At 39.9% G+C, this 25,758-nt stretch overlaps 4 protein-coding genes and 1 long non-coding RNA gene across 8 annotated transcripts; 2 read left to right on the forward strand and 3 right to left on the reverse strand.

Annotated features, from left to right (window-relative positions):
- The first annotated feature begins 359 nt into the window (after positions 1–359).
- LOC121055823 lies at positions 360–2,033 on the forward strand. Of its 2 annotated transcripts, XR_005812814.1 has the most exons (4): positions 360–451; positions 551–698; positions 1,028–1,356; positions 1,716–2,033. It is a non-coding gene; the product is annotated as an uncharacterized LOC121055823 (long non-coding RNA). The 2 variants fall into 2 exon arrangements; XR_005812813.1 differs by having other exon boundaries at positions 1,028–2,033.
- A 173-nt stretch (positions 2,034–2,206) lies between these two features.
- Positions 2,207–4,553, forward strand: LOC102705131 (THO complex subunit 4B-like). The gene is given in 5 exon segments (XM_015843503.2): positions 2,207–2,827; positions 3,172–3,240; positions 3,357–3,423; positions 3,426–3,543; positions 3,690–4,553. Coding segments are annotated over 5 exon segments (333 nt in total). The 5' UTR covers positions 2,207–2,752; the 3' UTR covers positions 3,694–4,553.
- Positions 4,554–4,881: 328 nt separating this feature from the next.
- Positions 4,882–7,942, reverse strand: LOC102704861. The gene is made up of 3 exons (XM_040528653.1): positions 7,169–7,942; positions 6,268–6,492; positions 4,882–6,039 (listed from the first exon to the last, which is right to left on the reverse strand). Exons 1-3 carry the CDS (start codon positions 7,940–7,942, stop codon positions 4,882–4,884), a joined length of 2,157 nt encoding a protein of 718 aa, XP_040384587.1.
- Positions 7,943–9,942: 2,000 nt separating this feature from the next.
- Positions 9,943–14,495, reverse strand: LOC107305540 (caffeoylshikimate esterase-like). Of its 3 annotated transcripts, none has more exons than XM_040528930.1 (8): positions 14,276–14,353; positions 14,067–14,160; positions 13,915–13,947; positions 13,361–13,507; positions 12,485–12,615; positions 11,756–11,893; positions 10,985–11,083; positions 9,943–10,341 (listed from the first exon to the last, which is right to left on the reverse strand). In XM_040528930.1, the coding sequence occupies exons 1-8, from the start codon at positions 14,300–14,302 to the stop codon at positions 10,108–10,110; spliced, it is 903 nt and encodes a 300-aa protein (XP_040384864.1). In that variant the 5' UTR covers positions 14,303–14,353; the 3' UTR covers positions 9,943–10,107. The 3 variants fall into 3 exon arrangements, with proteins under 3 accessions (XP_040384864.1, XP_040384863.1, XP_040384865.1); XM_040528929.1 differs by lacking the exon at positions 14,276–14,353 and adding an exon at positions 14,357–14,495 and having other exon boundaries at positions 9,945–10,341; XM_040528931.1 differs by lacking the exons at positions 11,756–11,893; positions 14,276–14,353 and adding an exon at positions 14,357–14,495 and having other exon boundaries at positions 9,945–10,341.
- A 1,516-nt stretch (positions 14,496–16,011) lies between these two features.
- LOC102718332 (exocyst complex component EXO70A1-like) lies at positions 16,012–17,475 on the reverse strand. Its single transcript, XM_006665071.2, has one exon. It carries the CDS (start codon positions 17,473–17,475, stop codon positions 16,012–16,014), a length of 1,464 nt encoding a protein of 487 aa, XP_006665134.2.
- Positions 17,476–25,758: the final 8,283 nt, after the last annotated feature.

Genomic DNA, 25,758 nt, shown 5'->3' on the forward strand with positions numbered 1-25,758 from the left:
AATCCTGGCCTGATTCTCAGGAAGCCAGCCGCGCCACGTGGCACAATATACTCCTAGCGTTCGCCTTGGCACACGATCGTTCGATCGCGGATCGACGGGTATGATCGTTGCGGTATACCTGGCTGTAAATATAGGAAGTTTAAGGGGATTTTTATAAATTGCTAAACCTTCGTCCCGTTGAGCGCGCCGACCTCCGGCCTCTCCACCGCCGCCGCCGGGTCGCCCCGCCGTCGCCCGCCGCCCTCCGCGCCACGGCCGCCACCCTTCGCGCCACGGCCGCCACCCGCCTCGCCGTATCCTCTGCCCACATCTCCGCCGCCACTGCCGTCAGGTCTCCGCGCCACCGCCCCACCACCTCCGCCGCCCGCAGAGCCGCCTCGCCGCGCCGCGGCCACCGCCTGCTGCCGGGTCGCAGCCGCTCCTCCGCGCCGTGAGGGGCTCGGCAAAGCTTGTAAGTTATTTTAGTTTAGTGGAAAGCTCTATAATGGTAGACCAATGGTTTTGATGCTCATTATTAATTATCTAATTATCGTATTATTCTGTACTGTAGGTTAATGATACTGACGTCATGAAAGAGGCAAAACCAAGTTTATATGTAAAAAAGATACTACCCATTTTACTGAAGAATAGAGTTGTCCATTTTGTAGGATTTGATACTACCCAATACCTTTTACTACCCAATACCTTTTGACCTTCAGGTATTATCTTTTTGATTGCAATCGTTTTACTTGCAAGGACACCTGAATGTCAAATTCCGTTAGTTCTCTTTGATGTTTTTCACTCTAGGTTTCACAAAACTTGTACACAGCAGCAGAGTTCTATAATACATATAGTGGACCTTTTTCATAGCTTGTTTAGAAGACAAAAAAGAATCTAGTATATATTTGCTAATTTGCAATCCGCAAATTTTCTATTGTTAACATATGAAGTTAGCAGCATCATTGAAGTACACATGCAAGAATACGACTTTGAAACTTAAAAGTTAATTGCATGCTCTGAGTGTATATGTTCATCTACTTTTCTACAGAGACTGCGTTGCAGATGCAATTTTCATGCTCTTCGCTTCGTACACAAAATACAACAAGCTGGTGCATTACTTGTAGAGAGGTTGCATGGTCATAGACCCTATCCGTCGCCTTTAGAGGATAATCTTTTGGGTCATTTTACTAGAAAATCTGTTCTCAAGGGGTACAAGAATGATGCAATGAAATATCTAGCTGTTCATCTCAGGTTTGAGATTGACATGGTTGCATATTCTATGTGTTACTTTGGTGGTGGAAAAGAAGAGGAAGAGGAACTAGAGATCTATCGCCAAATTCACTTTCCAGCCCTGACAGAACTAAGGAAGACAACAAAGTACGTATGTTGTTTGATACTGATATTTTTCTGCCTTGCATATAGATGAATATAAATTATCATCTTGCTGTCCAACTTTGAAAAATCTTCCATGCTAAACCAGAAGCTTCTAAAACTTCCATTCTTAACTAGAAGGCTACTTTTATTAAATGCCAAAAAAAAAAATCTTACCTGCGATTAAATCTTGCTTCCCTTTTGCCACTTCAATTTTTCTTTCATGCACATGGTTATCTCACTGACATGTGGCTGCCGAACCTATCGTGTGATAAAAAAGTACATGATGTTTAAGTCCAGTTTATTAATCTATTGCCTGCCCTTTCAAATGGTGCCTATCTCTGAAAGTCCCACTATCATGTTAGGTTGCCATCTGCTGCTTCCTTGCGATCTGAAGGAAAATGCCCCCTTGCACCTTAAGAGGCTGTGCTTATCCTAGCAGCTATTGGTTTCATTCCGTTTTATTATTGGATTCATTATGTCATGAATGCAGGCGATAAACATTAACCACTTAATCCTGTGCACAGTTTCAAATCTGAAGAATACCTACAATAAACATTTATTAAACCCTAACATGCAGCTTACATTCTCTTCGAATAATGAGTATCAATTAACAAATATTTAAGCTTAACTAGCCTATAATATTTCATCGAATATCATTGGCAAACAAATAATCATAATAAACCTTTATACTCCCTCTTATTTTTTTAATTGACGTTGTTGACTTTTGATTTATGTTTGACTATTCGTCTTATTCAAAAAAAATTATATAATTATCGATTATTTTGTTATGATTTTATTTAATACTAAATTAACTTTAAGTATGTTTTATAATTTTGCATATTTGGCAAAAAAAGTTAAAAAACAAAGGGTCAAACATAAATCTAAAAATTAATTACGTTATTTAAAAATATCAGAGAGTATTTAGGTGTGCGAATGCCTCGCGTTGTTTCTAGTATGGTGTCTAGGGTTGGGTTGGTTCTCGTTGGGTAGCTAGTACCTGGAGGAAGAAGAAAAAGGCACCACGGCACGGAAACGACGAGGAGAAGAAGGAAGAAGAGAAAAGCGGAGGCCCAAAGGAAAAAGAAGAGGCCCATTCAAGTCTAGTCCAGCCCAACCCCAATCACTCACAGACAAGTCAGACCACTGTACAACCAACCCAATCCAAACCGAACGATAGAAGAAGATGGCGACATGTCGCTCGATGACCTCATCACCAGCAACAAGCGCTGCCACTGTCCCTCTGCCCGCCGCTGCCGCTCCCTATCACGCCGGCACCTTCCAAGTGCCTTTTCTCTACCCGTTCCCCATCTCCTCTATCTCTCCATCCATCCACGCTCTCCGACTTCGACTTGTTAGTTAGGGTATAGGGTTTGTTTCTGCCTAGGCTACGGCACCGCCCATGCCCAACATCGATACGGCCACCAAATTCTACATCTCCAACCTCAACTACGCCGTCTCCAACGAGGACATCAAGGTACCACCACCCACCCCTTTTCTCCAAATTTATAATCTTTCTTTTACCTCCCCTTACCCTCACCTATTTTCAATTTCATATGTTTCTATAAAATCACATCTTTCGATGAATTTACCCTATGATTTGACACCTCTACACTCACAACTTAACCCTTTTGCTTATGGAATGCAAATTCCCACACTTTTTCTTCCTTTATTATACTCTACATCGCCATAATATGCAGCTACCCACCTAGACGCTTCATATCGTATGTTTCAGACCTTTAGAGCATTCTTAACTTTTATTTAGAGTTTATTGTCCCATTCTCCCAAAATTGCTCTACAACGTACTTCTACTTTGCTCAGAAACTCTTTTCCGAGGTTGGCGATATGAAGCGTTACTCTATTAACTATGACAGGAGTCGAAGATCGAAGGTTCCAAACCCCACCTTTTTGTCCCTATTATACTATACTATACTACATACTATCACGTATGCATCCCTCCCTCCTTTGTGTTGAAATGCTCATTATTCAAACCCCTGTTTCTCCAGGGAACTGCAGAGGTTGTTTTTTCCAGAAGATCTGATGCCCTAACTGCTGTTAGGAGGTACAACAATGTGCGCTTGATGGCAAACCTATGAAAAATGAGCTCATTGGAACAAATATTGAGCTACCACCACCACTTGCTATTTTTGGCTTCGCTGCACTAGCTGGATACTTCAATTTTCCTTCCAAAAGGTTAGTAATTTCTGTATACATCGCTGTTTTTCTCTCCTTGAAATATCACTTGTAAGACGTTGCACTCTAAGAATTAACTGTTAAGATAAACCTGCTCTGTTGACATAGTCTCTAGTACTTATTTAGTTTGATTGGCATCTCTACAGATAAGTAGCAGCTAATACTGACTGTCAATCAAAGGTTCTCCAACTCTCCACTAAGTTTTGTACAGTGTTAAAGAGTCAGTGTTTGAAGATTTTCTTGGTCTTTTTTTTTTTACATTGGGCTCTGAGAAGACTGAAGTTTGCTTATATCAGTTCTGGAAAATATCATTATGATTTTTCAGACAAAATTTGAGTTTTTGGCAATATCTGATGGAGATATAGAAAATTAAAAACAAAATAGGTTCTCCTGGGATTTGAATTTGTGAGCTCACACTCAGCACGATGAAATATACCACCAATCTGCGTTAGATCTTGCAATGTAGTTGTTTGTTAAATTGCTTCAACTATACCTAGAAATCTTGAAAAAATCAACCAAGACTTCTTCTAGGTGGTCTTTGAGATAACCTTTTTTTTCTTTCTGAAATCTGGGTGAAATTGTGAGCCCTGATGAGAGTGCCACTGAACTGCCTTGAAAGTCCAAGGAGGGCAAGGATCACCTGATACATGTATCCCTTGTATTTATGAAGAATCATGTGAAAACTTGTTTGTTGCTCAATGTTACCTGTAGATAGTGTGACGAGTGCTATTAGAGTGTCTAGCAAATGTGGTGTGAGACTGAACTTCAGATTACTGAATACCATTTAAAATTGCTTGAATATGCACTCTGGTTTTTTAAGCTTGGTTTCTCAGGAAGATTTTGAGTAACATTTCCAGTGCTGAAATTTTCAGTGGACCTGGGAGGGGTGGATTTGGCAGTCATGGTCAGGGGCATGGTGGGGGTCATGGATAAATTTATGAACTAAAAAACACAATCTTAGTATTACAAAAGGAGTGATTGTTTCGCATTTTTATGGAAAAAACCAAATGACATATTTGCAAACAAAAGAAAATTTGTTAACTGGAATTGACATATAAATTGTATTTATATGTTAATTATTTATCTTAAGCTTATAAATGGGCCCTTCAGTCAATATTAATTAATTAAAAAAATTAATCCCAGTTTTGGATCTTTTTAAATTGTAGTTACTCATTGACTTTTTTTTAATTTTTATTTCTGGAATTATATTTCTAATCAGATTCTATTTTGTTTTTCGGTTAGAGTGGATTTTTCTAGCCTTAGGGTTAAGGTTTAGGAAAGATGATTTAATTGATTATGTGTTGTTGTACACAAACAAACATATATGGTAGAGAGATCCTAATGAATTATAGTGATATGCCGAGGAAGAGAGGAACAGAGAGTGAGGTCGAGCATGTCAGCCTCCATCTGCAGGGCATCCTTGGCCATTTCGCCCATGCAGAACCCAATCGAAGCCATGGCTGATGCTCCTTGCTGCTGTTGTGGCTGCTGCAACAAGGCGTGGCCGAGGAACGACTGCACCAACGTCTCCGGTGCCTCCTCGTCGTCGCAGCAACAGCTGCTGAGCCGGATGCCGGCCTCCAGGTCCTTGGGCTGCTTCTCATCGTCGCTGGGCCGGTGGAGAAGGGCGCTGGTGTGCTCGAGGGAGGCGGAGACGAGGCCATGGAAGCGGTGGATTGCTTCCGCCGCCTCATCTGCTGGTGGTGTCACCGCGAGCGCCCTCGTGTAGAGGGAGAGCAGCTGGGCCATCCTGTCCAGCCTCCCTGCTACCTTGTCGTAGCAGCTCGCGGGGAATGGCACCGACCACAGGAAATGGGGCTCGCCGGCAGCCTCTGCCACATATCTCTTGAGCAGGGCCACCTGCTCCTGCACCGCTTTTACCTTCGTCGACGTCTGTCCACCACAAGAGTCGTCGTCGTTGAAGCAGCATGCCAGGGTGGCGAGGCAGCGCACCAGCTGCTTCGTGGCCTTGGCGGATGGCCTGACGGCGGGCTGGAAGACGAGGTCGGCCACGACAGTGCAGGCGAGGCCTATGAAGGTCTCCACCAGGCGCGACACGGTGAACGCCATGGGTGGCTCGTCGTAGCGGCGACCCACGATGATGATGCCTGACACCGCTGCCGCAACGCCCCCAGCAGGGCCGTACGCGCGGCTGCGCTTTAGGAAGCCGGCGGTGAGGATGAGCCAGGGGAGGAGGGCAAGGAAGCGCAGCTCCATGAGGCGACGCTGGTCGATGAGGAGGCAGGCCAGGGCGCCGTAGACGGAGCCGAGGGCAGTGCCGTGGGCACGCGCAATGGCGAGAGCCCAGGTCCACTCGCGTTCTGTCGCCATTGTGGTGGCCACGATGAGCCCCGCCCAGAAGCCGTGGTCGCTACTGAAGAGCAGGCCGAGCAGGACGGCGAGGCCCAGCGAAAAGGCGCACTTGGCCGCCACCACCAGCCTTGTCGTCCTTGCTTCCTTGTGCCAAGGCCACGGGTGGTGTTTCCTCTGCTCGCGCTGCTCTTCATCGCATTTGGTGTTTCCATCGCATTGGGAGGCTGCGTCTGCAGGCGGCAGCAGCTGCAGCTTAGGAGGTGATGATGATGATCCGTGGAGGAGGAGATCCATGCAGAAGAGGAAGGCCAAAGGGGGCAGCTGCTCCGGCACCACAACTCCATACCCATACTCATGTTTGGCCATCTCCATGCCGCTGCAACTGCGTCTTGTGAGCAGGGTGACGCGTACTTGGTCCGTGGCCTGCTGCAGCCATGTTAGTGTTGGTGTTGGGCAGATGCTGCTGCTGCTGTTGGGTGCACGCTTTTGCATCTGCATCTGGATGCAGGCCATCTCCATCCCTCGCAGAGGCATCTCGATCAAGTCGTGCACCTGTTGATCCTCTTCATCGTCATCCCAGCCGCCCCTGCACCACCGTTTCAGCAGCGCCGGCATTCGCTCCCACTGCAAATCACCCTGTAATGCACGTATATAGTAATTAATTACTTATAGTTAAAAGTACGAGCATTTTTACTGTCATTACGATGATATCATGATATAATTACCTCCTGGTTCTACTCATCTAGTATATATATATGAATCAAGGGTAATTTAAACGTTCTTAATTAGAAAAGAATACTTCTATGTTTCAAAATTTATACTCAAAAGTACTTTGAGATACAAAATCTTTGCAGTGATACCTCCTAATATGTTCTTAAGCACAATAAAATTGCTCATAAATCAAATTATACCATTTTCCTACAAGCTAGTATAAACTTTTGACGAGGATTCCTTGGTATCGATAACTAGATTTCTAGTGCGTGCTAGCTTGTACAACTACTATGTACTTGAGACTAATTAGTGCAGCTCGCAGGGCCACTCATTAGCTAAGCTAGTGTGTTTGTCGATCGCATCTCTTTTCGGCAGGGGGCAAGATTTGTTCATCATATATATTATATATGTCACGCATGCATGCATCCACTAGCTACGACGGACGACGTTGTTAATTAGTTACTCCATATCTAAATATTAATCATTATTACGTATGAAAGGCAGAATTTAGCACTAGATTCTGACGGCTCTTCCGGACCATATATGTGTTGTATACTACTGTATATATTATATATAGTATGGTATAGTATAGTATATATACTTGGGCGGAGGTTATGCGGCGGCGGAGGAGGGCGGCTGCGGAGGCCGCGCGGTCGGCCTGCGAGATGATGCAGGCGGCCACCCACTGCCTCCGGCGTCCGCAGCAATAGGTCGACGACGATGACCCTGCAGCAGCGTCGAGCTGCATTAAACGGAAGGCGTGGGCCAGCAGCCTGACCCTCTCCGCCGCGATCTCCAAGTAGGCGGCCTTGTTGGCCCTGACCTCCTGCGTGGCCAGCCGCGGGCAGGGAAGCAACACAGCCAGCAGCGCAGCCACGACCCCGAGCGCCGTACACGCCACCACGTTCGCCGGGTGCAGCAGCACCGCCCCATCTCCATCTGACCGCCGCATGCTCTCCTGCCTGAACCTCGCCACGTATATGATGATTATCTGCCCCAGCGCTATCCGCTTCGCCACCGCCCCCGACCCCGGCAGCGCCACTGCAAACGTGCTCAGCGCCACCACCACCGTCGTCGCCACCACCGACTCCCCGGCGCCGGTGCGGTGCGCCAGCCACAGCGGCAGGACGGACGGCACGGCGCCCATGGCGGTGGCCTGGACTGCGCTGAGGGCGGCGCGCACGGCGCTGCCGAGGGTGGCGTCGACGACTATGATCACGGTGACGACGTAGGAGAAGGCCGGGAAGGTGAGGTGGCAGCGGATGGCGGGCGGGGCGTAGATGGAGGCCACGCCGACGATGGTGCAGGCCAGGGCGGCGCGAAAGCCCGAGGCTAGTGAGGAGCGCCAGCGGCGGCGAGGCTGCAACTGAGCCATGATTGCTATATCGTCGGTGGCCGGCGATGATGGCATATTCTGATGATTACGTACGTTACGCTAGTACGTACTCACCTATATATCTATGAAACGTATATGCATCGATCGATCATCCGCAGCTTATGATCGATGCATCGCTCGCGTGCATGCGCCATATATATATTGGAGTTGGAGCTCCATCAGCTCGATCGCTAGCAACCGCGCGCTGTCCTGTTAGGTCTGCAATTGCATATTTTTTTAAAGTAAAATAAAGTAGAGGAGTAAAGTAGGAGCTTGTTTCTTTCAACCATAAATATTTTTAGTGGCCACTCTTGCTGCTCCACTGCTTTTGGAGCAAACTAACTTAATTAGCTAGCTGACCTCACTATCCATGCATCCATCCAACCATCGATGTTGATATCGATTGATCATCCGTAACGAACTAGTGTAATTTTGCAATGGAATTGAAATTCTTTACCATGCATCGATGATCTAACGTACACATAAATTGGGTGTCTTCCACCTGGATACGCACGGAAACAACGTACGTGTGTGGATGCTAGCAGCTGCTATATCCATTAATGCACAGTGCATATATACATGGGATGCGGCGAATAGATCAGCGATCAATTAATGCAAATTACAGGACCATCCGAACATTTCAAAAGACCAGCTGTGGAGAATGGATCGATCGGTGGATGGCTGCAGAGAGCATGAAAGGTTGAAATGGCATATATGCGCGCATATGCAGCTAGCTCACAGTCATACTGCACCAAGCATTCATTAATTCATATATCCTTCACGGTTAATTGAAGAGATTTGGAGCTATACCAACTTGACATCACGTACTCTTAGGGCATTCTCAAACCATAACACTAGATGTAGTTTCCATAAATTCTACGTCATCGAAGAAATTAGTACTAGACACTACTCTTCTAATACAAACATCACTATTCTATACTTCAATTTAATACTACTTATCTCACAGGATATCTTGAATGTTGTGTAGAAACCATGTCTCATATAAGACATGGTTTCATTCTCTTTTCTCATTTATTCACTTGTCACATCATTTTTTATCCTAGATGATAACTTAATTAATGTTGGAAATACTCAAATTAATATCATCCTTGCTAGCCTCTAGTCTATTATGTGGCAGAATAAAATTTCTAGCTACCACCTACGACAATACTAATCAATGTTAGAGAAATTTCAGAAATTATGATGTCACCGAATAGATACGCAGGCATGTTAGTAGCCTAATTTGATGTTTTGTTGAAGGATCATTCAGTTATATGTATCCCTATCTCGCGATGCCTGTCAACATCAACCTCCTGCCGGCCTGTATATAATTAAGGTGTTCGGTATCTTCCAAATTCAAACCTTGCATGACCAACAAACTACGTATTGTAATTAATTAAACCGTTTGAGATAGCATACTAGCTAGTTGTTTGAGGGTATTAATAAATGAATTAACTTTTAACAAATTTAAAGCTTTCGTAAGAGTATTTAAAAAATTATTAGATAGTGTTTTTTTTCGGAATTCATGGAACAGATCATTTGCAACCTGGTGAAGCATGGAATTTTTTTTTAAAAAAAATATCCAAATCCAAGAATCAGAAAAGAACATGCATGCATGACCTTAATTATTAGTATGTTTTCAATTAATTAGCTATTATACATAAGCACAAAATTAAGTGCCGCTAATTGCTTGTTTTGAGATATACGATGTCTTCAGTTCAGTTAGGATGTAATTAATTATTAAGCTTTTCTCAGTACAAGGTTTTGTTACGCGGTTTTCTGTAGTGTCATGTCATCAAAAATGTGCACGAATCAAATAAACTCTCAGTGTGACTAACATATTACTACATATGTTTCATAATATAAGACTATATAATATTAACTAAATTTATATATATGTATACTAATAAATCTAGATATAGTTAAAATGTTTTATAATATGAAACAATGGAAGTTGATTTAAATATGTGGAGAGATAAAACAAATTTCTCGGATGTTTCAATCTAGTTTCATAGTCTAGTTAAATGTGTACCCTAAGTTTTATCCCTACAAAACCCAACTTCACTCCCTCGTCATATAAATTCCATGTTATACTATTATCTTTATCTATGTGGTATGATATTGATAAGATTAAAATCTTTAGAAAACTTGTATTGAGAATTGCCTTATAGAATTGCAGCTCGCGGTGATGATGCCCTTTCATCTAGCCACCTAATGATATCTGCAAATACAACGTCAATATTTTCCGTGGGTTCACCGGACGTGAGAGCATGACACATCCCCGGGTACAGCTTCATCATCTTGTCTTTGCTCTCCGCTAACGTGTAAAGTGCCTCGCTCACTGACGGATCCGTCACAGCATCGTCACCACCATGGACTATGATGAATGGCAGCGTAACCTGCAATTATTTTGTATAATATAGATATGACTTTCACTCACAAGTATATAATAAAAAATCATCTTCAAAGGTCTATTAATTAGGAGATGGATTTTCATCGCTTAGGTGGATATCCACTTATTTCTTGCATGTTATGCAAATAGTCATAAAAATGATAAGATGGATAAATATAACATATAAATATCATTGCATAAATATGTAAGTTCAAATTCGACTTCTATGAGTCGTAGAAATAACAAATTAAACCAAAACTAGTATAAACTCATTCACAGTTAAATTTATTATTTTTGTTACAACTTGTAGAAGTCGAATATGAATTTGTATGTTTGTGGACTAATGTATCTTATATTAATATATATTTTTCATTTTTTTCAATAATTATTTAGGTCACATGCAAGAAAGCAGTGGATATCTAACCAAGTGATGAAAATATTTTACCTATTTATAATTACCAGTTGTCTTGAGAAATGCTATTTTTTTTACAATTATATATCTCAAACAAGCAAAATAGAAAAGTATGGATGTACCACGACCAAAGCTATTTTTGTAATAAACAATACATCAGTGACTAAACTATAATATGTCATCCATAAAGTTCAACTCATTATGATATTATTAATTCAACGTCGAATATTGCCTTTACCTTGTCAAGGTTGCTTTCGATATCCAAACTTGCCATAAAAAGTTCATAGCCTGTCTTTAGCCTTGGCCTTCCCTTGTAGCAATAAGGATTGTTTCTTACCTAATTATAAATATAAATTTAAATTATTGACAGTTTGATGAGACTAAAACGAAGTGATGTAAGCATAGATCGCTGGAGGTTTTTAAGGGCATGAAGTCAAGCAATCTTCTAGGAGTATGGCCATGGTGGCAGCTAGGAGAGAAAGATGCATAGGCTAGTTTAAGTCCAAGCTGCCCAAAGGCATATGCTAAAGTGAGTGGCTTAATTCAAATTCAAATTCTTGAATGATCAAGCCTTTGGACAACACATGCTCCAAAAGAGAAATCAGGGAATTTGGAGCGGGTAAATTCATGCATGCCAGGTATAGCTTAATACCCAGTCTTTCATGTAGTTGGAGCTACATGCATACATGGAATTGGTAATACGAGATATGTTTTCCTACTTAATTTGCATGAGAAATTAGGAATGAGGGTTGCATGATGTTTGGTGGCCTATTTTGAGTTTCGTTGGGATTGGGATTGAGCAAAGGGTTTGTTACATCCACAAGATTTCATTTTTATTCACATCTTGTACTCCAAAACATCAATCATGCATATGCTAGAATTTAATCTCTATTCTCTAATGGTCTCAACAAATTTAACAATAGTTCGATAGATCAACTACATGATCCCTCGCCCCTTCTACGCTTTCATGTTAATTCAATGCGGTTCATATCTTTTTTCTTTCCCATACCTCTGCACGCCATTCCTCGTTTTTAATTGCCCTGTCAATCACATCTCCGCTGGGAATAATTTGCCAAGTAGGAATCACATTGCTTAGCTTGCTTAATATTGTTATCACAATTGGACGAGGCTTCATATCTTCAACAATCTGAATCACAGGTGTCGTCATGGTCAACTCAATGAAATTTATGAACATATATTACCACAAGATGTCTCATGTGCATCCTTGCAACCCTATAGTGCTTTCCTACTTACTCCCTCTATATGTAAATGTATGACGTTGGTTAACTCAATTTTAAAGTAACCAACGTCAAACAAATAAAATTGGGGGAGGGGGGTATTTTATCAAAACTTGGTGGAAAAGGAGAAACTGTAAACTTGCCGCGTGGCATGTGTAAAAAAAGAAAAGCACCAGTCGACGGTACTTTTCTCCTTCTTTATTTTATTATTCTAATTAGCATAATGTCTCTTTTTAATTTTTCTGCATGCATGTCCCCATGTGATTTAAAAAAAATGTGGTCTGGCAAATTGATTAATTTTTACCTATCCAATAAAATTATTTGATATTTTCTAGGCCTATTTACACTCAACTAGCAGAAAGCAAGTACCTTGAGGCTACAAAGCACATAAATATTGATATACTGCCAAATTGGTGTTGGAAGTACATATGTCGTCAAATATTGAAACAATTTTTTGAGAGGATAATGCACATTTATTAGAGAACACTGAAGTAAGCAACCTTGCACATGGGGGCAACCAAAATGGCGCCATCCCAATATGTGGGTTCCTTCCTGTGAAGCATCAGAACAACTGCTCCCCCCATTGACTCGCCAAGCAAGAATCTCTGTTTTCTCCTGTGCTCTGCTTTCTCTAGTACAAAGGAGAAATATGATATATTTCTCAATCTAAATTTTATAATCAATCCCCACTCGTATCAATCTTCTTATATATACATGTAATACTTGTTAGGAAAGTGTGTGGATTTCTAGTGCTCTGTAGTTCTACATGTATCATTTTCTCAAAAGAGAAATAAAATACTTTCAAAAGAGAATCTTCGTTTGTGGAGATAATATAATTTTATTTGAAACTCACATCTAATCTAAGTAAATTACCGATATAATTATATTTTTCTTAACTAAAATCTTGTCCAATGTATGGCTTACTAGCTCCATAAACTATGGAGATGGAGAGGCGTAGTTAGACAAGGTTATTTAATATTGAAATTAGTTATATGGTTCCCTATGTACTTAATGACATATATCATATCTGAATTTTGTGATAGTATTTTAACAAACATGGATATCAATAATGTGCGGTTTCATGATTTTAGAACTAGAATTTGCAACATACCTCCTTTGCTCATAATACATAGTTTTAAATTAAGCATATAAGACATAAAAAATACATACTATTTCATTATAACACTATCACTTGCACTAAATGGCATTTATTTTTATAGGAGGCTAACTTTGCAACAAAGATGGGATGAATATCCAAAATAATACTCCCTCCATGCATGAATGTATGACGTTGGTTCAATTTTGAACTAACCAACGTCCTACAAATAAAATGGGAGGGAGTATGAGTCAGGCCAATTAACTTATGTTCAACATACCGCAAATAGTTGTAAAATAACTGGAGCAATCAGACACAACATCGTTGAAGCTGTTAATATAGCCTTGAAGACCATCGGACTTTCCATGGCCCTCATAATCCAACCCATGCACCACAAATCCAGCCTCTGCCAAGCGCCTGCCTGTGCCTGAGTGATCAATAATCCATCAACTTACTCCTAGTTCAATGTTTTTTTTGTTATGCCTTAATATTAATATATAATTAAAATAAAACTACACAAGCAAAAAAGAGAAAGATATCATATTATTGTTTAACATGTCACATATATTTACACTTGTGTAATGTTCATTTGGAATCAACAAATGTGCTTTTTATAATCCTTATATAGGAACTGTAAGATACAAAAAAATTAGTGCTAAGTTTTTCAGATCAAGATCAAGATCAAGATACTAAGTTATACCATAAATTTACACTATAGATTATAATACTTGATGGTAGCTCCTAAAGGGCCATAAAATATCTCTCAGCACTTTATTCAAGCTATTTTAATTTATATAATTACATTGAAGGAACAACAACAGTTATATTACTTACCTCTCATTGAAATACTGCACTCCATTGCATATCCTAAAACATTCGAGCAAATAGAATGATAGTAAGAGGGTATAACAACAAATTATCCCATGTGTTTAGCTACCACTGCACTTAAAATTTCAGAGTAGCATATTATTAGTAGCTTGGATTACCATGGCATAGGAAGACTAGAGCTTTTGATTCATTATTTAAAGGGCTCCATTGGCATGCAAAGAGTTTCATTCCACGCATATTTGAAACATATTCCTGCATGCAACCAGTGTAAAATTTACACAAAATCTTCCAATCACATATTAGAAATAAAACCTTGAAAAGCATGAAAAATAATGAAACATTTGATGGTTGTGCTTCAATTTCTTACACTAAAAGGACGATCACTATTATTCATATACAGTTAAATCATATCCTCGAAATAAGGTTTGATACAAGGAAATCAACGAACCTCTTCATATTTGATAGTATCCTCTGCCATTTCCAATTTGAAGGATGCCATGTGGCCATGTCTAGAAACTTACATTTAAGCAATCCGTATTAGACAATGGTCAAAGAGCTATTTCTGTAAGGAATGGCCTAAGGGCATCGATCAGTTATTCAAAGTGTGAGGATAGTTTTAAAAATGTGTCTTTTGTGTGTGGTGTTATTTGCATGCATGCATGGAACTATAAATGGAATCTGGTTAAGGATGCAATATACCTAAGTTTAGTTTACAAAGTTTGTCATAATTAGCTTATCCTAAATTTGAGACACAACATTTTTGGCCGTACCCACGACAATGCCATACATTTATTAACAAGAGGAATTTACATTAAGTGAGAAGCCAAGTATTTGAGGGTCAGCCACATGGATGCCTAAACTCATGCGTGCAAAAAATCGTTAATAGAACATATAACAGTTGATGCCTAGAGATCTCGATCACACCGAGTAGTTACTACGATCGTAGCTAATATATTACAGTGGATAGAGATGATGCCATGTAGCTAATATATTAAGTATAAAATTACAACCTTTTAAGTTGTATACAACGTTGATGTGTTTGTGTATGTTTCGGTGCTCAAATTGATCTACCCAAGTGCTAACATGAGTGAAAACCAAGTTTTGATGTATCCTTTTTGAGTGCTTTTAGAGCTTAGCTTAGGTTTGGTTGGATAGCCATCTGAGTGAGCTTTTCATAATGTCTAATATAATAAAAAAATGAGCTCCAAGCAAAGAGCCTTGCCCAATTTACCTCTCTAACATCCGAAGTTCCATTAAGGATGGAAATTCAATTAATTCCTGATGAAAGTTCCGTTTGGAGTTGATTCGATTTTGTTGCATCTATTAAGAAAAATAACATAATATTCATTAGGTTTTAATGTAATTTTCATATGTGCAAAATCCTATATTGAGATATTGGAATACATTGGAAGTTTAGTTTGAAATAATGAAATTCTATTATGTGTATAGTGGCTAGTTTAGAGGGCTCGGATATTTAAATTCCTCCATCACTCCATCCCGTGGGGCTATGATTTCGAAGAGAAACACCTATCTAAAGCCAAATAGCTCATCCTCATTCTCTACCTCGGTGGTATCTCTTTGTGATAGTGATTTTGGAAGGAGGTTTGTTTCAATCCAACAAAAAGTAACAAAAAGCAACAAAAAAACACCTCGAGGTACCAGTACCTCGTGGTACCAAATCATTTCTAATTATTAGATCTAACAGTGCACATCCTACTCAGCCAGATCTAATGATGGGAAACGATTTGGTACCTCGAGATACCTTTTGTTGGACCGAAGCAAATCTCTGATTTTCAACACTAGCTAGCTATACGTCCAATAGGAAACCACTAGCTAGATCCGATTTCATATTTATTATGTACTGCTCCTTAGTACGGAAGCTGGTTTTTATCGCTATCAGTTTAGGAGAGACCTTCGTCTTCAAGAGTAGCAAACACAATCAAAGATCTTTTAATATGAACTCAAGTGCTCAATGGATACAGTGAAGCTCACTGGCTCTCTACTTTCCGTTCTCTCAATCCAACTCTCTCCTCTTTCTAAAGAGATTTGCTCCGATCCAATAAAAAATACCCGATTAAACGTATAGCTAGCTAGTGTTGAAAATCATGGTCGATCAGGATGAGAGGCGGCATTAAACAGAGCGCCGATCATGGCGTTCACGTCCCCCGGCGTCAGCCGCAGCGCCGCACCGTGGCGCCGGTAGAACATCCTGTACTTGGGCACCACTGCAGCAGTAGCCGCGGCCCTCAGCGCGTCGCCCATCGACTGGTCTGCAGTGACCCAGTTGTCCTGCATCGCCACGGTCTCCATCAAAGCCGCCTCCACGCCGTCCGCTGCGGCGATTGCCTTGAGCACCTTCTCCCACACCGCGCGAACGTACGCCTCCACGTGACGCCGCGTCGCCCTCGCCAACTCCTCATCATCCCCATCCCCGAGAACCTGCTGCAGCTTGTTGCAGCCGCGCACTTTCCTTCCGACGTAGTGCGTGTTGTTGGCGAGGAAGAGGTGCCTGAGCGCCACCTCTCGGCAGCTCCCGCCCTTGGCCTCGATTTTCCGCATCAGCACCCGCAGCAGCCAACCGATGGACGGCTGTTGGTTTATGCGATCAAGGGCGCCCTCGTAGTCGGCCAGGAACACCAGGTAGTTCATCACGTAGCGCGTCAGCGGGTGCACTGCGCCGCCTGCCGCCGTGGCTTTGGACGGCTCCTTCTCGATGGCCGCCTCCAAGCTGCCCAGTGCTCCCTGTGCCGCCTCACCGGCTTTAAACAGAACAGAGCGGGCGCGCTTCGCGACCTCTGACCTGTCCCCGAACACGGACATGATTGCCGGCAGGACCTCGGTGAGTGCGTCGTGCACGTCGAGCACACGGAACAACCGCTCCGGCGCGCGGCGCGCTCGCGCCACGGCGGCCTCAGCGACGGCGACGAGGTTTGTGGCCTGGTGGCTGGCAACGTCTTCGAACACCGCGTCGCCGACAGACGCGTCACCGGCGAAGACGGTGTCGCAAAGCTCCTTCTCCGCAGGGAAGACGGACGAGAAGGCAACGCGTGCCGCGGCGAGCCAGGACTGTATGTTGTCGTCGACCTGGTCCCAGGTGAGCTTGTGGAGCTGCACGACGATATGTAGGCGGCGCAGGGTGGCGGCCATCGCTGCGCGGCGACGCTCCTTGAAGGTGGAGATGCACTCCTTGCCATAGCCGGCAGTCATCATGGCCTGGGCGAGCGCGTGGAGAGTGCGGGCATGGTGTTCCCCGCGGGCTGGTGGTGAGAGGAGGAGGCGGAGCTCGAGCTGAAGCCTCCGCATGGCCGTGTCGAGGAGGTGATGGGCCTGGGCGAGGCCGTTGCCGTTGTGGGCGTTGGTTGGGTCGGAGGCGAAGAAGAGCATAGCGCGGTGGAGGTCGAGGGCGGCGTGCAGGAAGTGGTCAGCCTCCGAGGCGGAGGCGTGGAGGAAGAGCGAGGCGCCGTCGTCATCTGGATGCCACTTGCCGACGAGCGTGGCCGCAGCAGCGACGGTTTCGTCGACGACGGTGGCGGAGAGCGTGCGGCGATGGCGCAACGGCATACTCATCGTATCGTCCTCGATCGTTGGGCTTGCGCATCACTCGCTCTGTACGTATCGTCTATCCTGTAGTATTATAGACAACAATGAGAAGGAGTAGGCAGCAGCATCCGTCCGTCGCCAATCCAATTTTAATTAGTTTCTTGCAACTACGTACCCGTAATTGTTGTTTGATCGAGTCAAGCATAAGAATTGTATATACGATCGACTATAGTGCGTGGCCGGCAGTGGTAACAAAAATCCAACAATTAGCTAGGGAGCTTCTGCTTCTGATTAACAATTTGTTTTTTCTCCCTTAATTAATTACGCTACATTTTTTTTAATAACTTGTCCTTTAAGACAAGTATAATAAACGAACAAAGTTGTTTGGCAAACACAAGGAACGAACACAGTTTTGGTCGCCCTAATTAAATTTCGTGACAAACCAGAGAAGGTAACCCTGCATTGTTCATACGATTTATCTCGTGTTACAGATAAAATGAGCTCTACCGAATATACTTATACCTATTCTAATATAACTCTCTTCCCTAGCAAGGGTGAGATTGAGAGAGATTGATATATCCATAAGAAAAGAAATAAAAATTAGGAAAATTTGCAAACGTGCCATTATAATTTTGCAAAGTTGGAGATATTTCATTGGTATCACATGACATGTGGAACCCGCATGAGTCAATGACATGTGGGTCATGATGACATATCTCCAATTTTGTAGAATTATAATGGCATCCTTGAAATTTTCCCTAAAAATTATTTCTCTCCCTACGTTTGTGTGTGTTGTTCATCTACTGTTTTTATGTGCGTATAATAGATCAATAAAAATGTCTTCTCCAGATCGATGCAAATAGGTCACTAATTTTTCAAATCGTTATCAACACGAGTTAGCCCGTTGCATTGATTTGGGTGAGAGTTCTAATTGATCGATTTATTTTTAACTAACTCTATTTTACGATGTAAGATTTTCTAGTATTATCTAGATCTAACATTATACAAATAATGTATATTGATCAACAAATTAATACAATCAGAGCTTAAAAAACTTACATTATAGAACGGAAGGAGTACTTATATATATATATATATATATATATATATATATATATATATATATATATATATATATATATATATATATATTGATGTACCACGTCCACGCGTGCTTGCATGTATGGTCGTCGGTCGAGGTGTCCAACCACTACTAGATTAGCCACCGTGCACGAGGCAGTAGTCGGGCCACCTGTGTACTGAACAGGTGACTGCATAGCGCACGCATGTTGAACCACCAAGCTAGAGGCAGCATTGCCATGCGTGCACATGACACGCGTAGTTGCATGTGAAACGATGTTACCAATATGTGTTGCTGCTTAATTCTCATGCAAACATTGCTCTGATTCAGAATCCGGTTCAAAATTGTCAGTGCGTTAATCAGTGTTTTATATTTTCAATTTATTCATGTACACCGTCTTCCTATACATATCTACATGTTACACGTATGATATGGTTTTGTTACTTATGTATTAAATATCATGGTTTATTTATGAAATAAAATAATGTGCAACGGCTAGAATAACTTGCAGTGACTTGTGTGTATCTACAACCAGCTGTATACTTCACAGCATACACCTGTCATGCCAAATAGGACAGCCAGCTGGCCGCTCATACAATGTGGCATGCATATATGTATGGTGGACTGGCAACAAACGAATTCCTTGGCTAAAAAGCAAACGTGATTAAAGCTTATTAACTCAGTGACAGACAATTGAACTAGCCAGCTACATGATTCTTCACGAGAGAGACATAGGGATAAGAAATTTTAAGTAGTTTCTAGTTTTAATTTCAGCACGAATTACAGGATTATAAAAGCGTGCCATAGCCAACACATAAACAACAAATGTAACCAGAGGGGAGCACCATGCACCACAAGAGCCGCTCTTCCTCTTATTCTTCTTTGGATGTCATCAATGGTCGCTCGATCTTATCTCCGCCATTGCAAGAGCGTGAACTGCTACAGTTAGCGGGGGGGGGGGGGGGGGGGGGGGGGGGGTACAGCGCAGAGGAGCGGTAGGAGCGCATCGAAAAGTACCGAAGCAAGCGCAAGCACCGAAACTTTGGCAACAGAATCACCGTGAGTATTTCTACTTATTACCAGTACCTATATTTCACATTGTAAGATCTTCTATTTTTTCCTCGATTTTATATGGGTGTTAATAAATCTAAACATACATATATATATAATATTAATTGATCTACGAAAGAATATGGGTAGTACCAAAACATCTTATTATATAAAATGGATGGAATACTCCAATAGTATGCTATATTGCATTGCAAGCTGATGCATGTGAATATACTCCTATTCGATATTGATTGATCAGTATGCTTGTCGGAAGAGGCTTGCACAAGGGAGGGCGAGAGTGAAGGGGCGCTTCGTCACCAACTCATCTGGTAACGATGCACTTGCACATGAGCCACCAATTAATGGTGCTTATGCTGCAATCCAAAGCATTGTGCCGGAATGGTGGCCGGAAATGCAGGCTTCTCTGGCTGGGGATGAGACATGCGGTGGCGCGAGCGTGAACCTCCACATGTGTGATGCTAACGAAATGGAGCAGCTCGCTACCTACATAGGCGTCTCCTCCATCGACCTCTACACCTACCTGCACTGCTCATCACCGCCTAGCTAGCTAGCTACATTGATTGATTTTTTTTCATAGATTATTTCCTTAATTTAGACTTGCAAAACAGGTCTGTATTCACTCAAACATCATCTGCATCGAAAAGTTTTGAGGAAACAATAGGGCAAGCATTGCTGCATTGGTTCGTTCATTCTCATTCATTTTTGTCTTATTAATGTACTATTTTATTTGTCCGATAGGAAGTCTACTGCATTCATGCATGGTTGTGTTCACAGTTTAGGTACAAATATAGTTCATGTTCAAGTTGATATTGGTAGGTGGAGATGCCATGTTTACATGTAGCAAGTAGAGACTTATCAAATTATCTTACGATAAAACCGGGTGGCCTTTACATTGACTTACGGACAAGGCAAATTCATGAAGGGAGGAATATCATGGATGATGGACCTTTAGGTGGGCTGGCCCTAGACCCGGCCACTCAGCTAGGATGCTAGCACAAATGGCAATATACACGGAATAATCATCGATGAACAAGGAACCGAGAAATATGCCTCTTTTTCCTATTACTGTCTCTTGTGCCTCCCGTTGCTCTCCTAAACTCTACTTCTCTAGTCCTATTCACATGCCTATTCTTAGTCTTAGTCTAGTTACCAGGCAATTTGTTATTAGTGATAATAGTATGTGGTCATCGAAGTATATGATCTAGTACCTAGAACTACGAGCCCATGGATCAGAAAAAATCACCATGCTAAAAAATTTGTGGGCCAAAACTATATGGCTGTGACACACTCTTGGCTTCATACTGGCTAACAACATATATATAACACTTTTTTAGGGACGCTGAATTCATACGCAGAGATATTGATGAATTAAAAACCATTGGATACTACGATTGTTACATACCATATGGGAAAGAGGGGAGTAATTTTACCGTCCTTGATAAGTTACTAAGAGGCACCACTTTTTTCATGTAAATTTTGATATCTTCATATACCTGTATCTCTCGGTAACTACTTAAAAATTGTAAAATTGCTTGAAAGAGGACAACTATGCTACTCATGCAGCGGGAGGACTATACGGTAGGACGAATGATTGTACTTTTGAGTAGTTTAGATAGTCTTTAATTAATAAACATATGTTTTATCATTACTTACTCTACCGATATATTGATAATGAATTTAAATGTAACAGTACAAAAATATTTTATGGCAATGTAGCAGTATAATTTACACATATCAATTTCTAATTTTTCTTTCAAATTATTGATGATTTAAAGTTTTGCGGTTTGTTAGATGGCTAGCGATACATTGTTTCATTGTCATTATGACACGCTATTGTGCTATAGCCTATACATCGAAACGTGATACAAGTATTGACACCTAAATTTGATACAAATCAAAATTATTGATAAATTTAAGAAGGGAACGGAGCATCTGTGCAAAAACCAGTGAAACAACTATTCATTATATAATGGTTTGACTGGGCATCTTGTAGCGTGACTATCGTTAAAATTTTCTAAAAATAAAAATTCTACGATCATATTATAAACAAAAACCAACTAAATTGGGTGGAATAAATAAATGTTTGGGGAGACTATATCATAATTTTTTCCATAATACTAACTTCCTATTTTCTATAATTTTTAAACATTTTAGGAGACCACCGGTGTGCATAGCATGTTCTCGTGGATACTTGTAAGTTGTAATCCTCCACACACACACATACATATATATATATATATCTATGTATATATATATATGTATATATATATATATATGAATTTTGCTACGGTGGGTGGCTGTGAGTCACGATCCATAAACATAACAAAACATCTCCAAATATTGATTTATTTGGCTCAATAAATTATTCATATCAAAAATTTATTAGCATGCAATAAATTATTAGGTCTTAGGGCCATTCATATAAATACTCTCTCTTATTAATACAATTAAATCGTAGGGGCTTCCCTCACTGTCTTTTGATAAAAAAATATTTTCGGAGATATTTAAGTATTTGTTCTATATTTTTTAAAATGATAAAAAACATTGATTATTTTATTAATATCGTATAGTCACTTCTAAAAAATCTCAAGTAAACACTTAAAAGTTTTCAAAAATGGAAAGAAAAATTGCATTGTATAAGATTTTGATATAAACAATTTATTATACCATATGTATCAAAATTTGTATGTAATTTGATATGTTTTTGGATAATGACTCACGGAGCAGTACGTGAGTCATGATTCACCGTAGCACGTCTCTATGTGTGCGTATATGTATATAAAGTGAATTTTTAGAACGTATGTTCATGTACACGTGCAATCTTAGCATGTCATATATTCTTAAGATGTGTGCACCATATTAGATGAAGAGAATCTTCTATTATATATTTTTTATAAACATAAATATATGTATGTATGTATATGTGTGTGTGTATATATATATATGTGTGTGTATATCATGTATAATACTTGGTTGTATCAGGCCCTATCTAGTTTCCTAAAAGTTTTCCCAAAAATATCACATCGAATCTTTAGAGATCTAAATAAAGCATTAAATATACATGAACATTAAAACTATTTACATAGTTACGGGTGAAATCGTGAGACGAATCTTTTGAGCCTAAGTAGTACATGATTAGCCATAAGTGCTACAGTAACTAACACGTGCTAATGACGGATTAATTAGACTCAAAAGATTCGTCTCATGGTTTCCAGGTGAAATTTGAAATTTGTTTTGTAATTCGACTACGTCTAATACTTTAAATATGTGATCCTACGCATCGATGTGACATCTCTCCTAAAAATTTTTGGAGCTGAACGCACCCTGCACCCTCATTGACGGTTCTATCACGGGATAGTATAATATTTGCATAATAGACACTATAAAATTTGTGTTAATTATATTGTATTATGGTACGTGCATAAAATTTAAATTTAAATTATATTGTATAATTATTGGTGAATTGGAATTTTTTTTTGAATAGCAATTAGAAAAGGTCATGCCAATTTTTTTTCTATTGCCAACTAATATGTAATACATGCATCAAATATATCATAGTATTTATTTCCTACTTCTTTATATTTATTAAATATTTTTTAGGATTTTCTTCCTCGGAGCAAACATGCTACGGTTTTGAGCACGAACCACACAATCTCTATTACTGAATTCGGTGCACATTCTTGAGTGGAGAGAGCATCCACCTGTCAGCATGTAGCTCCGGCTTGGCACTCATGTCCTACTCTGGCGTATTCTAGTTAGAGCAAGGCTAATAACATAGCCAACAAGCTGGCTATAAGGGTCTTTGTAGTCTTCTATTAGTCCATTTTTATAGTAGTTAGATCTTTATCATTAATGCAGGACCCACATGTCTCTTCCACGTAGTTCCTTGGTTTTTGTGTCCAAACTGTCTATAAGACTGCAGTCCACTTCTTCTCTCTCCTCCACATAAGCATTTAGTCAGCTTACAACCTGCTATTATATTTGCTCTTAAGGGTAGCTCTCACCCTGACAAATAAATAATAACTGAATTTGTATCTCCTCACAAAATAAAAATAATACAAAATTTACAAAGCTTTTCAAATATATTTATTGAAATAATCCATTAAAAAATTTCAATAATAATACATATGCCTATGCCATATTAATTCTAATTCTTAAAAAAGTGCCATGCCAACATCAATGTCAAAGTAATATTTTTCTACTTTTTGTATACCTATGTCAATTAAATATTTTAAATAAGGGGCAATTTCGTTATTGCCCCTGTTTAGATCTCTAATATTAATTTTACCCTACTTTTTTTAGGGTTTTCATTTTTTCCTTTTTTTTGAACTCAATCCACAGACTGTCCCTCTTTTGAATGGAGTATACCAATGGTGTTAAGTTAGTCGTTAAAGTATTATTTTATCCTTTGTCGGAAATTTTATTTTTATCATTGTATTCTTAATAGTGCTTCTATTAATGTATATATACTAGTGTGATTTAGAATGGAGGGCGAAACCGCAAATGATAAAAATACAAGAATAAAATGAAATTTCTAACAAAGGGTAAAATAGTACTTTACAGCTGACTTAACACCGGTAGTACCCTTCGTTCAAAAGAGGGGCAGACTTTTGATTGAGTTAAAAAAAACAACATAAAAATAAAAACCCTAAAAATAAGGGGTAAAATCAAAATTAGATATCAAAATAGGGGTAAGAACAAAATTGTCCTTTTAAAAAAATATAGGAAAACTTTACTGATTCCAAAAAAACATCCACATATTAAAAAGTTACATTATATATTGATAAGATCGCAAAATGTATTTCGAACAAGTTAGGAAGTCATTCACAAGTACTCTTTGCAAGCTCTAAAATCTTGCATTTTGATCCTTAAACATGCAAATCTTGCATTTAGGTCCTCTGGTCTCTTCCAAATTGAACTATATACTCTCAAGCTATCTTTATTCTTCAAAACTTCTGTTAATATTTGAAATATGCCCTTTCATATTTACATCCCAAGTATGGCGAAAAAAATAATACAAAAATTCTAGATTTTTTACTTCAAGGATGAAGAGGAAGTGTTTTGGCTATAAAAAATTAGATAAATAATAATTATTAAAACAAGGAGAAGAAATGTATGTCCTCACGAAACAAAAAATATGTTTCATCATTAGTTGACAGGCTAATCACTCCCTCTAGTATGATTATTTTTATCATTTTGGATAATGTTAAAGACAAACTTTTAAAATACTTTCATAAAAATAAAAAATTATTTATTTATTATATATTACAATAGAAAATCTTAATCAAAGATGAATTTTGGAGACCGTACGTGTTCTTGTTGAAAACGACAAGTATTATAAAATTAACTGGAGGGAATACAATTTAAGATATGCAAATACTACCAAAGTGCTTGGGCTAGAAAAACACTTAAATTTTATAAACATGCAAATATACTCTCTTCGGTCAAAAATAATTATCGTTTAGGTCAAGATTTGATAAAACTTCTAAAATTCCTACCATCGATTATTTCTTAAATTATTAGTTTAAATACATAATAATTATTTCTTAAATATAGATTCTTCTTGAAAAGTATTATCATAATATCATAAAATTATTAGGTTATAAATTTATTTTAATATAAACCTGCTTGTCGAAATTTTAGAAATTTGACCTGTTCTAAAATAACAAATATTTTTGACCGAAGAGAGCATATTGTAAACATGGATATTAAAAAGTAAAAATTAAGTACATTAAATTCTCTTTATATAATGAGGTATCAAAGTAATTAAGTTGAGCCAACCCTACATTATATGGAATATCATATGCTAATAAATAGGCCCAAAACGTATGCAGGTACGCTAAAACCGATAGGGTTTGGTGCATAAAACCATGGAGACTGCGGAGTTTGAATTCAATTTTTCTTTTTTGAAAATGATTTTGTTGCGGTTTTTGTGGTAACTGTGCTACCGATGTGTAGCGGTAACGGCTCCGATAACGGTTTTCGTAAACCTTGTATAGAGAGCTATATGCAAATTTAATTAAGATGAAACGTGATGGGAGTATGGTGCCGTTCCTGCAGCCACAGTGTCCATGCTGTACGGTTGGTTTCACTTATAACAAATTGACGGCTGGCTAGCTGGCTGATCCTGTGGATATACGCCCACTCCATATACATGT

Source organism: Oryza brachyantha, chromosome 11 (assembly GCF_000231095.2).
Source record: "Oryza brachyantha chromosome 11, ObraRS2, whole genome shotgun sequence".
Lineage (NCBI taxonomy): Eukaryota > Viridiplantae > Streptophyta > Magnoliopsida > Poales > Poaceae > Oryza > Oryza brachyantha.

Coding starts and splice junctions, on each gene's coding strand:
- LOC102718332 (XM_006665071.2), bottom strand. CDS start 17,475: ATGAGTATGCCGTTGCGCCATCGCCGCACGCTCTCCGCCACCGTCGTC.
- LOC102704861 (XM_040528653.1), bottom strand. CDS start 7,942: ATGGCTCAGTTGCAGCCTCGCCGCCGCTGGCGCTCCTCACTAGCCTCG. Junction 6,493..7,168: donor GCCGCATAACCTCCGCCCAA/GTATATATACTA, acceptor CGTGCATTACAG/GGTGATTTGCAGTGGGAGCG. Junction 6,040..6,267: donor TGCAGCAGGCCACGGACCAA/GTACGCGTCACC, acceptor GATGAAGAGCAG/CGCGAGCAGAGGAAACACCA.
- LOC107305540 (XM_040528929.1), bottom strand. CDS start 14,407: ATGGCATCCTTCAAATTGGAAATGGCAGAGGATACTATCAAATATGAA. Junction 12,616..13,360: donor TTATTTTACAACTATTTGCG/GTATGTTGAACA, acceptor CCTTTGTACTAG/AGAAAGCAGAGCACAGGAGA. Junction 11,084..11,755: donor ACGAGGAATGGCGTGCAGAG/GTATGGGAAAGA, acceptor ATTTATAATTAG/GTAAGAAACAATCCTTATTG.